This window comes from Erpetoichthys calabaricus, chromosome 9 (genome assembly GCF_900747795.2).
Source record: "Erpetoichthys calabaricus chromosome 9, fErpCal1.3, whole genome shotgun sequence".
In the NCBI taxonomy this organism is placed as follows: domain Eukaryota; kingdom Metazoa; phylum Chordata; class Cladistia; order Polypteriformes; family Polypteridae; genus Erpetoichthys; species Erpetoichthys calabaricus.
The window spans coordinates 136,623,849-136,637,024 of record NC_041402.2 but is presented as its reverse complement, the minus strand read 5'-3'; the positions used below and the strand labels follow the sequence as shown (position 1 = coordinate 136,637,024).

Below are 13,176 nucleotides of genomic sequence, written 5' to 3'. Positions count from 1 at the left end.
CTTCCTGAAATGTAGAATCATCTACTTGGTTTTGCTGATACTGAGGAGTGGCATCTGTAAGCCATTTCACAGTGGTTGATAGTCATTCTTATGATTGTGGTATCTTTCCACGTTGAGGAGCTTGGTTGTTAGGTTTGATGGAACAAATTTTAAATGTTGATGTGTAGTTTGTAAATTGGTACTATGGCACAGCAGTTTTTATTATCTGGATGAGCCAGGATGTTATGGGCTGTAAGGAGATACTAATACTTGAAGCTAATACTTCAAGTAGTGCAACCTCTTGTAAAAGATAAGAGTAAATTTGCTATAAACAGTAAAAAGTAAACAACTTAAATCCAAGTATATGAGCACATGGAGAAGTAGTGCCACTGTTTATGCAAATGAGCACTGAAACATTAGAGTGTCTTACATATTAATTAGTGTTATTAATAACAATTGTACATATTAAAGTAATATATTATAGCAGCACACTTTGTGGCAAGGTTTTAAAAATCAAGGAGTGAAGGAGCACCCTATTGTTGTCACTGAGTGAACAGCACAGATGCAAACCTCTGCATTAAATGTTTAACTGACTACAAAAAAAAATTTTTACCCTGTAGAAGAAAACAATCCTCACATCTCTACTTCAGATGCAACAGTTTACAGACTTATTCTGATTAATGTTTCCATAATTTAGAAATGAGATTCCAACTTCTCAAAATTCTTTGTATTCAGTTGCTTTTCAAAACTTCATGTGTTTGGCTAAATTGGATTTGTTATCCCTTTTAGTTGTTATTGTGTCGTAGTAAATCTTGCATACAGGCTTGGATGTATCTTGTGTTTTCGTCCCTATTTGGGACAAAGCCGAGGTATTTCCATATACCACTCCGGCTGCCCTCTTTATCAGTTAAGCATGCTGGTGAAGACTCCGATGCTGCTGAACTGCCATCTTGATAATACTTAGGGGTGAGTGTAAACAGGGCTGCAGCTCTAGCCATGCCCATTGGTATCCTACAAGGTTCAGCGAATTCTAAAATGAAAAAATCCCATTTAAACTTATCAAAATTATGTCAATTACTTATGTGAAAAGGTGAGTTGAGGGCTGAATACATTGTGTAAACACAGAAAAAAGTAAAGCAATATCAAAGGTAGTGAGTGCAGTTTTTTTTTTTCCCCTTGATAAATTTCGTAACTACATTTTGCTGTGAGGCAAGTCACCTATGCTGGTCTGCCTTCCCTTTGCAAGGCCAAGTTTTTTGTTGTATTCAGAACACAGGCTAATGTGTAGAAACATTTCCATCAATTATTGCATTTATAGTTTCTGAATTTGATCAATGATTAATTAATAGTTTTATATTATAAGGAAATCAACTGTTAATGATTAAATTAGTGTTTAACAGTGTTTCAGTGATATTTGAAGAAGTGTAATGGAGGTTTTGTAATGTGCCTCACTGGCTTTACAGCTGACTTTATTCTCGACATATAGTTTTTTTTTTCTTCAATGTGCCCATATTTTTTTTTCTTCACCGTGGCCCTAATACGCTTCCGTAGTTTTGTTAAAGTGACCCATCTGCCATTCCTTTTTTGTTCATATCTTGCCCTGCCGTAGTGCAAGTGTGCATTGAATATCCAACAGGCTCTCACTTTCCCACTCAAAAGTCTTATTCAAAGGTACTTTTAATTTTTTTCAAACGTTTTACCAACATGAGCAAAAAAACTGTTCAGAAAACAACACTGCTCAGTTATTTCAGAAAAGAGACGCCACAAACTAATGAAGGTGCAGCATCAACTCCTCATGTGGCAATTTCAGACAAAGACATTGCAGAAGCTGGTCCATCAGGGAAATCTCTTCAGCACACACTCTGCCAATTGATAAATCTAAGCACCACTTATCCAGCATAAACATGAAATATTGCATGAAATATTCAAACAAATATCCCCCAAGGAGGGAGTTACCTTGGGTAAACATGCCATGCACAAGAATTCGAAAAGAAAGCTTGCTGGACCATGAAAAAAGTAAAACACACATTGAGTCTTGTGCTGACCTTTTAGGAAAGCGTGCACTAGAGCAAACTGGAATCGGTCAAATTGAAAGATCTGTATCTGTGTTAAATAACTTACAGAGAGATGCCTTTGTGGAAGCTTTAAGATCCATGTATTGGTTGGCAAAAAATGAGTTGCCACATACAATGTTGTTTGAAAAGCTGTTGGAACACTGTAAAGAAATGGGTTTTTCCTTTTCTAGGAAAAAAAGAATAAATATTTAACTGAAGACACCTTCTGCATATGCAAGTTGGCTTTGAAGAATATTTCTTAATTTTTTTCATTGTTTTCACTTTTCTTTCCGACAGCGACAATGCTTGTGCCTCTTGGTTTATGTCATAACAATTGTTGTTTAAAATTTTTGTTAGGTTTGCAGGATCCTGAATTGGATACTTCTTAAATTTTAATAAAAAATATTCTGACACAAGTGTCAAACCTTAAAAAAGGAAGTCATATTGAGCATTGGAAAATAATTAATAATTATTAATAAAAATAGTGCACATTTAATTTTCCCCACCACCAATTTTCCCCGTCCCGCCCCACCTGGCTACTTTTTCATGCCACCCGGCTGAAGAAAATTTCTGGGAAGAACACTGCTATATGATTGGCTTCTGGGGAGCATTGCAGCGGGTTTCGTGCGAGAGTGAAAAAACGGCTCTGCCATTGTCCGGCCAGGATGGCATTGTTCGTCTCCCACTAATGCATGTGCCTCCCTCAACCTCATAGTGCTGGAAGAGCAAGAGATAGTGTGAAGCATCTTAGTTTCAGCCTGCCGCGGCTTATAAAGTAATCCCGTATCAGCAGTTGTCTGGGCAGTAGCGTGGGTGAAGAAAGAGGACTTGCTTTCTGTTTTCAAGAGAAGCGCAGTTCGCATCCTAAATACCAGCATAGCTATGCGCACGCACCAGAAGCCTGCATTTTTATAGGAATTTTGCAAACGGATACAATTTGAATTTTGCAGGGTGGGAGACACCAATCTTCGGAAATACATGCACATAGAAGGATGACGTTCGACAGCTTAATTGGTCAGAGCTATGGCGCCGAATACAAAAGGTTATCTCTAGCCTCTAGTAGGTGGTCTTCTGGCTAGACCGCGATGAGAGAGTAGTGATGGGCGATACTGCTGATTTTCTTTTCGATCCAATACCGGGTGATACTAAGGCCAGTATTACCAATACCAGTTCCAATACTGATGAAGCCAGAGTGTTGTCTTGCAAGAATGGTCAATCTTCTGTAAAAACTTTTACAGCATGTGTGGACATTAAAAAGTAAAATTTTAAAGACTTTGCATTAGTAGACTATTACATACAGTGCCAAAGATCAGACTTCTTTGCTTATTAAGAGAATTCATTAAACATATTCAGTTCTTGCAAACGATCTGTGGAACAGCAACAAGCATTGACATTACATTTTTTCTCGAAAAACATGTAAACAGCATTGCATTTTTTAGATCAAAAAATTGCATTTTTATTTTTTACTGTAAAGCATGCAAAACGCTAAAAGTACGCATTCAGAAGTTTAAAATGTGTAATGATGATGTAAATACCAAGCAAGCATCACTTTCGGTTTTACTGTCCCTTTCAATTTCACTGCCCTAAGACAAATTCACTTTGTCATCACTGCTGATAAGAGGCTCCACGACATCACTGCTTGTATCACTGTCAAGAGCGTGCAACACCTGGACTGCCAAAAAATGTTTTTTTTTTTTTTACAAGACTCCATTATTACTAGGCATGTCAACAGGTGAGAGAAGACGTGGCTATAACATTGCCCAGTTCACACTCCGGACTACCGCTTTTAGTATTGCATTTACAGCCAAGTCAAGTCAAGCTAATATCGAGTAATATTTTCTTTTAACAAAATGGACATAATAAATATAGAAAGTTTGAAAATGTGTTCTAAGTATGTTCATTCATCAAACTGCAAATGTAATGTACTCCTCACTAAAAACAGACATTGATTATTTTCCGTTCGAACAATTACAACAACCTTATATCAGATTACAATACTAACATTACCTCGGTACTGCCTGCCTTTCTGGAAGGCTTCTTTAAGATTAGACTACAGCCCTTTGGCAACTCTGTCAGACGTTTTAGCCTGAGTATCAGTGGTCTCTTCTGTTCACTTCTGTTGTAACTCCTCATGTTCAGCAACGTGACCGACTTTCATACGTTTTACTAGGTTTGTGGTGTTTCTGCAATAGCATACGGTCTTCTGACATGTATCACATTTTCCTTCATTATTGTTCACTCAGTGGAGTAAAATAACTCCAAATAATGATTTGCTTTCTTTCTGTTATTGCCTCACATACACAGCTCCACAGCTTTGGCTGGTGGATCAAAGCACTGCCAGTGTGATTGCAGGACGATGAAAAGCACGGAAGGAAAAGTAGCTCCTGTTTTACACAATATTACTTGTTTAATAATCATGCTCTCATCATCAAATGTTTTTTAAAAATACTTTCTAATAAACTTGCATATTATTGAAAATGTGTGATATCAATACTTTTAATGTGAACATTAATGTTTAAATTAAAAGGTCCAGATCGGAAGCATCAATACTTTAGTATCGATCATTCCATCCCTATGAGAGAGAAATACCTCTTGATTATCTTTGGTGGAGATGTTTATGGGGTTGGGGTTGAGATTAACAATGCACTGTTTATTTTTGTATTTATGCATTTTTCTTTTGCTATATTTTGAATATTTTTGTGGTTAAACCCTGTAATGTTCATTATTTGGAGGGGCAGCTTCCTGACTTGGATTACTGTGGAGGAAGACAGTTTTATTTTTGATTTTGTGTATATGTGGGTTTCTCTAGTTTGAGCGCATTTTTCTTTTTCATTTTGGACTTTCAGTCAGCATTGTAAATAGTGTATTTAATCATCATTTTTGGGCTCCGTTTCATTTCAACTGTTTTTTTTGTGTCCTTGGACTGTGTATTTAGATATGTATTCCATAGGATATTATTTTTTATTTTTCTTTATATGCACCTGTAAATAAAACCTCTAAAACCTTTGTTTTTGCAAAACCCAAACCTTTTGTTTCCATGTCTCCCTATCTTACACCATCCCATATACTAGACACATAGAGTGTAGACTGGTGTGTCCCTCATTTCCCACTACACGGGGTGTCACAGTTTCTGATGTGCTGGGAGCATATTATTCTTTTTTCCATTTAAATAATGGCAAACAGTTTTTCAATACTGGATTTTTTGCTGGAAGAGTGACACAGACACACACTGCTGATTGCTGTGCCTAAGAGGTCATTAAAGGCCTGGATCTTGGTTTTTATTCAGGAGACTCGCAAGCCCAGACACTCAGACTCCTCACTCAGTCTCTCAAGTGCCCCGATCAGAGCCTCCATCGACTCAGTAAAATCACAGTATTGTCAGTAAAGTCAAGATCAGTGAATCTTTCTTCACCAACAGATGCCCCACAACCGCTGGACCCCACGACCGTGCCTAACACCAAGTCCATGCAAGCATTGAACAGAGTAGGATCAAGGACGCAGAGGTTCTGCCTCCTTTCTGCACAGCACTCACAGTACCAGTGTACAGGCCAGCCATGATATCCAGCAATCCTGAGGGGATCCAACAAAGTCTCAGGATGTCCCACATGGCAGCTCGATCAAGTGAGTTGAATGCTTTACGAAAATCGACAAATTATAACCTACTGGAAATAAGCTAGATCTTCAGGGTAGCAACAACAAGTCTTTTGTCAGAATTCAAAAACTGGGCACTTCTGTAGACCCTGCAGTTTTGTACGAGCCTTCAGCATCTGCCCACAAGAATGTGATCGACCTCCTTCACCGCACCACCAGTATTGGAGTACCAGGTCCAACGATGCGGCTCAGGGAACTGGAACAAGGATACAGCAATCCGCAGCCCCTGACCTTTTGTAAAGTCAAGGAACATGGAGCCACTTTCACCACGGTCACCAGACCCATGGGGACTGACACAACTCTCATAGCCAGCTCCTTCAATGCCGGTAGTTGCATTGAAGTCACTCATAACCAGAGGAGTGTCTCCTTGCGGACACCCATCAACCACCGAGCAAAGTTGTGAATAAAATACCTCCCTCGCCTAGACATAACTCACCACAGAGAGTGCCGTAATCTGAGCCTCATAATACACTCGTTGAAAGGAGTGACATTGGACACCATCGGAAGAAGCCAATCCGCTACAGCAACAGCTACTTCCTGAATATGACCGCCATCAGAGCAACCAGACCAATAAAAGGTTTACCCACCTACAGAGATCTGGCCAGTCTCAGGTCTACACACCTCAGAGAGGGCTGCCACTGCAATGCAGAGTTTATGCTGCTCCTCCAACAGCAGAGGAAGATCATCATGAGAGACGAGACGATTCACCCGGATGGGCCACCTCAAATTGGGGCCTGAGTGCTGTCATGAAGCAGGCAACACCTCAGCACCGCACCAGTTCTGATCCCCAACAGGCTTGACTCCATTAGCTCTCTAATGGTTTTGACTCTTCCGGAAATGGGGCTCCCACGAGCTTTCCCCCATCCCCCTCATAATGCGATCAGCCTTACTATGGTCGGCTGCAACAGGGCTACTCCTGCAGAGAGCAGAAAGGAATCCTGTCTGTCTTCTTTTTTTTTTTTCCCTCCATATATACAGTGGCTGGAGGTTCAATCCTGCCTGCTCCTAACTCCCATAATATCCCTGCAAGTTGGAGGACTACTTGCAGGGCTGGATACAGTTGAACGTCATACCCAGGACAAGGAAGGGGTGACTGGATTCCTAAAAACTGCTTTGTTGAGGTCCCAACAGCATTAAATAATTGATTGGGCAATTATTATTTTGATTAATTGATTAATCGAGGGTTTTAAAAAATGCAGCATTTGTGCAAATATTTTATTCAAAAATGATAAAAGGTTTTATTCCTTGCAAAATACTTTCCATCATAAAAGTAGTAAAAGTATACTATTAAATTAGATTTGACAAAAAAGTCAATAGCAACAAGTCTTGTTACTAACTGTAAGGTTTAGCTTAACACATTTCAAGGTTGTTATCAGGGAGGCTAAAGGCTGTAACCATTGCTGAGCATCAACAAAAGTTGCCTGGTATTATTGTTTGATTCTTATCCTCTAAATGGCAACAAAGACTGCAGGGTAAACTGAATTGCTTTCATTAAAAAAGCACTCTGCAAAGAAGTTGTGTACTGTATATTGTTGATGACTTGATTTTTGCACTGTAAGATGGGGCTTTTGAATTGTTGTAAAAAACAGAATAAGGTGACATTAAGGGAATGTATGAGAAATCACCATTACGACAATGTGCTTTCCTTTCCGGTGCTCAGAGTTGTGCTCTTGTACCAAGAGTGATCATATATACAGATTTTGCAAGATAGAGATTTCCTTCCATATGTGAAGTTGAAATGACTACAAACTTTTGAGTTCTTTGATCTTTGACCTTTCACCTTATTTATGTCCTCTGTCTCTGCCGTTCCTCAAAATATGATTAACATTACTCAGGTTGATGAAGTGATGCACCTAATGTGTAACAAGGCAGCTAACTGATAACAAAATTCTTTGACAACTCTTTTCATCAGCTTTTATTGTCAGTTTCATTAATTAGTTGATTTGACCCTAAATTAATCCTTCAGGATTTAATGTTTTATAATGTTGTTATATAGTTTGCTCAGCTCAATGCTAATGTTGGCTTCTGGTGGAAGACAGTAATCTAAAAACATAGGACACTTTCATGCAAGGTTAAACACATGGCAACTGCCAACTGATCATTAAAGGAATATATATTTTTAACCCTATGTAGAAAAGGTTTTAATCTTGTGTTTTCATGTAGAATGGAGAGCAAAAGTTTCATATAATACTAGCTAGAATGGTGGTGCAATGGTAGAAACTACTGCCCCACAACAAGGAGACTGGGGTTCACGTTCTGGGTCTTCAATGCGTAGAGATTACATGTTCTCCTTGTGTATGTGTGGGGGAACTCTTGCTGCTCTGAGTTTTTTTAAATTTTTCACTCAAGGACTGTGGTTTCTGATACAGTTGTGGTGCTTCCATGTTTGTCACAAGGAACAGTCCTGTCTACTTTTCTGTTCACTCTGTACACCTCAGACTATAAATATAACAGCAGGTCATGTCACTTGCAGAAATTTCCAGATGATTTTACGCTTATTGTGTGTATTGATAAAGGAGATGAGACAAGAGTGTAGGAGTCAGGTGGAGAACTTTGTTTCTTGGTGCAAAGAAAAATGTCTGCAACATCAGCAAAACCAAGGAACTAGTGATTGACTTTCTCCACACCAAAGAGCCTTTACTATCTGTCTGTCTGTCTAGGATGTAATTTTTGTCCTCTGTGTCTCTATTCTTATTGTTTATATTTCTGCTGCTGTTTGCATTATCCAATCTAATGATACTGACTCACTACAAGTTGGATCTTCTAGATAAGGTGCATTTATACTGTGGTTAATTGAAACCCCTTGACTACAGACAGGTGACATCCATTGAATTAAAACCAACTGACTGGATCAGTGAGGATCTAGGTGTGTAATATTAAAGGAGGTGAATACTTATGTGATCAATTCTTTTGCGTTTTATATTTGTAATTTAGATCACCTTGCAAAGATCTATTTTCACTTTGACATTAAAGAGTCTTTTTCCTTTGATAAGTGTCAAAAGAAATATGAAAAATCCCTTGTGATTCAGTGTTATATAGGAATGAAATGTGAAAACATCCAAGGGGTGAATACTTTTTACAGACATTGTAAGTACACAAAAGTATAGTGCACGTAAATTGAGACAAATTGATACAGACAAACTCCGGCATCTCATTTCCTATATATCTTTTTTCAAAACATTTTTGAACATAAATTAACATTTGAGAAACATTCAGAATCTGTTTCAATTACTCTGCTAGGTGGTTCCATGTATCTGCAGTAATTGTTTTTAATAAATGTTTTTAGGTGTCTGTGTCCTATCAACTTCATTCATTTTGTGTATTTTTGACCTTTTTGAATAAAATGCTATAAGGTAATAGCTGCTATCAACTTTGTTCTATTAATTATTTTGAACACATGTATCGGATCTCTTGTATGTCTCCTCTGATTAAAGTGAAAGAGTATAACTTCATTTTTCTGTCCTATTTATAACAGTTCAGCCCAGATATAAGCCAATAAATGATTGAATCATGTTATAAAGTTAAGGTTATTTATGCAGTGACTTGCACTAGCTACAGTACTTCCTTTACTAACTAGCCAACCCAGAGACTGAAAGTGCATTATGGCAGTCATTGGGGAAGTGCTGGTAATTGGTAAACCAGCAGCTCAGTTAGGCCTCCTGAAACCCACTTAATCAAATTCTGGGTTGCGTGGGACTGAAAGTTAATTGGTACAAGGCAGAAAATAGGAAAGCCAATTCATTACAGTGCTCACTCTCTCACACTTGTAGTCACACTAGTATTACCAATTAACCTATTATGTGCATCTTTGGGGATGTGGAACAAAAACTTGGAAACCCACAGAGACATTGTTAAAACATACAGATTCCACCAAAAAGAACTGGGCTTAGGGTCCAAGCCCAGGATACTGGATCCATGAAGCAGCAGAACCAACTACTGTTCTACCGAGCCACCCTTAATGAGTATGTTGACCTATTGTTTTAGTATGTTTATTTCTCTGTTACAGTATAAGTTAATGTTTGTGTTTATAAAATGTAGGTTACTGCAGGGCACTGGGTTGGCAATGGCATTGATAACATGCACTATATTTTTTTATTTGTTTGATGCAGATTTTGTTTTTGGACCATCCTAAGAAAAATATTCGAGACACGCAGAAGTACAAACCTTTCAAACAGCAAGTAAAGGTATAAATGTTTTTGACTATAAACACTGACACTGAAATAAAATGCATTTATATTATGGATATGACTAATATTGTTTTCCTTGGAGCAGAGTGGACGTCCTTCTCTTAAACTGCTCTGTCAGAAAATTCTGAATGTTAAAGTACAAGAATCTGAACACAGTTCTGTAAGTATCAGCTTTGTATTACATTGAAAAATAGTAAAACTAGAGAAAAATGAAAATGAAAAAATCATTTAAAAAAAAAAAAGATTTCTGATCAGTTTTCTAAATTTGCCTCTTTTTTATTGATATTTCAGTTATTTTTAACATATTTGGTGTGTTCCTACTGTCGTGTCTGTCTGAGTGTTTGTACTGACTTGATTGAGACAGTAAAGGAAAAAAAATATGACCAGAAGATGCGAAATTAAAAATGAGCTACCGAAATTCAAAAAAATCTTTTACCAAAACCAAACCACAATCAAAAATTTGGAGTCAAAAAACAGGCAGTGATTCAGTAAGATTCTTAATTACAAAAAGTCTAAATTAGCATAAGCCAACCTAATTTGTGGTGATCATAAAAAATGTAATGATTTATTTCATGAGGTAGAAATACATAATGAACAAAAATAGTTGAATCAAATATTTGAAATATTAAAATGTGTACTTCTAAATGTTCCTGATTTATAATATAAAAATATCAAATATAACATCATATTTGTAATCACTGACCTTGAAATAGTCTAAAACAATAATTCACATGCTTATGTTTGAAATTTGTCATTTTTAACCATTTGGAAGTGGCTTTTTGATGCCTAGGACCACCAGTAAAGAATAAAATATCAAAAATATCATGTTTGTGATGAACAACCTCAAAATAACATAAGGACAGTCCACATGTCCATATTACTGGTCTCCATTTTTTTCAGACTTCATCTCCCATTAGAAGGTGAGCCCCAAGGTTTCAGTTGATGGTGCATGCACAATTTCAAGTCCTCTTCATCGTTTTTGTTGAACATACAAATTGGATTACTGTCCTGCACAAAGTATGGTCCAAAAATGGCCTACAAACGAGTGTTTTCCTGCTTAGAGGGCCAAAAATAGAGGGGGACCCCAAAAAGCTTGGCATCTTGCATACCTAGACTTCAAGACTAGTTTGTGGTGGCTTTCTCTTACCAGAGAGTAAGAAGGTGCCGTAATAAAAAAAAAAAAAAAAAAAATGAAGTGACTTCAAAGCCTCCATAAGTATTCCTTAATGAACACAAAAGATAAAGAAAAATTTGCCCTCACTGCTTAGTAAACATCAGGACTGTTAGCTTATGAGCCAAATGTGTCGATTTTAGGAGTAAACTTATTGCATGTTAGAATTGTATCTTCTTGATAAATTCCTTATAAACATGTTGTTAGAGTTTTGGCTTGACAGGTATTTTCTTTTCTTTTATGGCATGTATGTTATTGGTAAATATTTTGTGCATGCTTTATTAGTTTAAAAAAGTTTGTTTTAAGAGGAATTTATTTATTTTAGTATTTTATGGTAACTGAATAGAATTAAATTGAAATTAATTACATTTTGTTGAAAAAAAATGAACAGGTAACACCTGTGGTTTGCAGTCTAATTATAAGTGTACCACTTTAATATGGAACGTAAGGCTTCTATACGAATGGTTGTGCAGGAGCTTAATTTAATAAAAGGAAACAAATACAGAATCATCCAATTCTAGTAACATGAAATCTGTATTGCCCCTAATAAAACCTGATCGGAGCATCTCTAAATTAAGAGCTGGTGTAAATTTGGAAAAGGTCTCTGCAAATATAGAAAACAAATACTTGTTGACATAGAATCTTGGAAAAAATGGACACTTCAAGGAATGTTCCACTGGGGTACTGTACTTTATGTTAACTGGATCCATTAATATTTATAAAGTAAAATTGATCAAAAGAAGCCAATTATCTTTAGTATTGACAACAGCAGTGTCAACACATAGATTTTGTTGAATGTGATTGCATCTCCTGGGCCCATTTAGTAGGGCTTTCACATTTATATACAGACTTTGAATGTGTAGTACGTCTTGGAAATTTGTAATTCTCTTTTGAATATTCAAAGTTCCCTAAGCACTTAAAACATAACATCACAGGATTTTGGCATGATAAATTTGTACATCATTTGTCAGAGCTGAATGGTTGTGATTTTGGTGGAATACCCTTTTCCTTTTCAGATGTATGGTGATCTGAGTAGAGGGCCCAAATGTGGATCTCAGGTAGTGAAACTCTAAACCACTAAAGTGATAGGCATGGTTGAAGTTGGCTTTATACTTCATGTGGAAGCGAACTTTAGGTGGTGATAGTTAAAATGGAGATGCATATACACAGTGTAGCTATGGACACTGTGAAGAGGGACACAAAAACACTGAACATTGCATTTGATTGGTCACACACAACGCCACATTCCAGTCCAACAGTGTATGATCAGATCTACTTAATTCAATTCAAAGTTGCAGAGGCCAAGTCCTGTCCTGGAAATAGTGGGTACAGAGAGGTGTCACAGGTGAGACATTGCTTAGGGGTCTGCCTATCTTGGTTTCACAACCTAACACAGGGAGGAGTTGAGGTAAAGGAGAATTCCTCTGACCCAAGTGAGTAAGCGGGCCCCTAACATGAAGCTAAAAGGGCAACTCTCTGCTCCCCACCCCAGTCTCCAGACAGGGAACATCTCTGTTTAATAAAAACTAGGACACAGTGAAGCTTTGTGGTTCACAAAGTAGCTGAATTGAACTGTAATTACTGAGTGGTTCAACATAATTACTACATTGTTACTATTGTTTTGTTTTGGTGTTTAGGTACAGGATGCCCAGGCAGCAATGAGACTTTATACAATGGTGAGAAAACAATGGGAAGCAGCAATTAGGGAAAGATTTAAAGTCAAGAAGTTGGAGAAGAGAAAAGTCAAAGATGATCAGCTTATTGAGGCCTGACAGATGTGGTGGTCACTTCTGTATTTACAGGACAAGTTGCCTATTCCACCCCTCCTTGTGAATTATATCTTGTGTTTCTTATCAATCAGTTTGCCTTGGACTGCTGTCATCTTTTGACTAGAAAAACTGGTAGGTGTGGCATTCCCAGTTTTCTATGCTATGTTCTCCTTAGTTATCTTGGATGGGAAATTAATATATCAAAGAGACAGTTAAGGAGGTGTAATTGTCATTTTTGGTTCTTTTAAGGAATTCCAGTTTGTAAAAAAGTAGCGTTAAGCCAATTCCATACTACTTTGTACAATTTTAATTAAATTTATATTTGTGAAAAAACTGAAGACTGCTCATACTATTTTTTACATATT

At 37.3% G+C, this 13,176-nt stretch overlaps 1 protein-coding gene across 2 annotated transcripts in view; it reads left to right on the top strand.

The window, feature by feature from the left end:
- The window catches only part of rexo4 (REX4 homolog, 3'-5' exonuclease), a 39,734-nt gene extending 26,590 nt beyond the window's left edge, over positions 1-13,144 (top strand). For both annotated transcript variants that reach the window (XM_028810221.2, XM_051931532.1), the window contains exons 7-9: positions 9,794-9,868; positions 9,957-10,031; positions 12,680-13,144. In XM_028810221.2, coding sequence (XP_028666054.1) covers positions 9,794-9,868; positions 9,957-10,031; positions 12,680-12,814 — 285 coding nt within the window. In that variant the 3' untranslated portion in view covers positions 12,815-13,144. The remainder of the gene's footprint in view (positions 1-9,793; positions 9,869-9,956; positions 10,032-12,679) is intronic.
- The last annotated feature ends 32 nt before the right edge of the window (positions 13,145-13,176 follow it).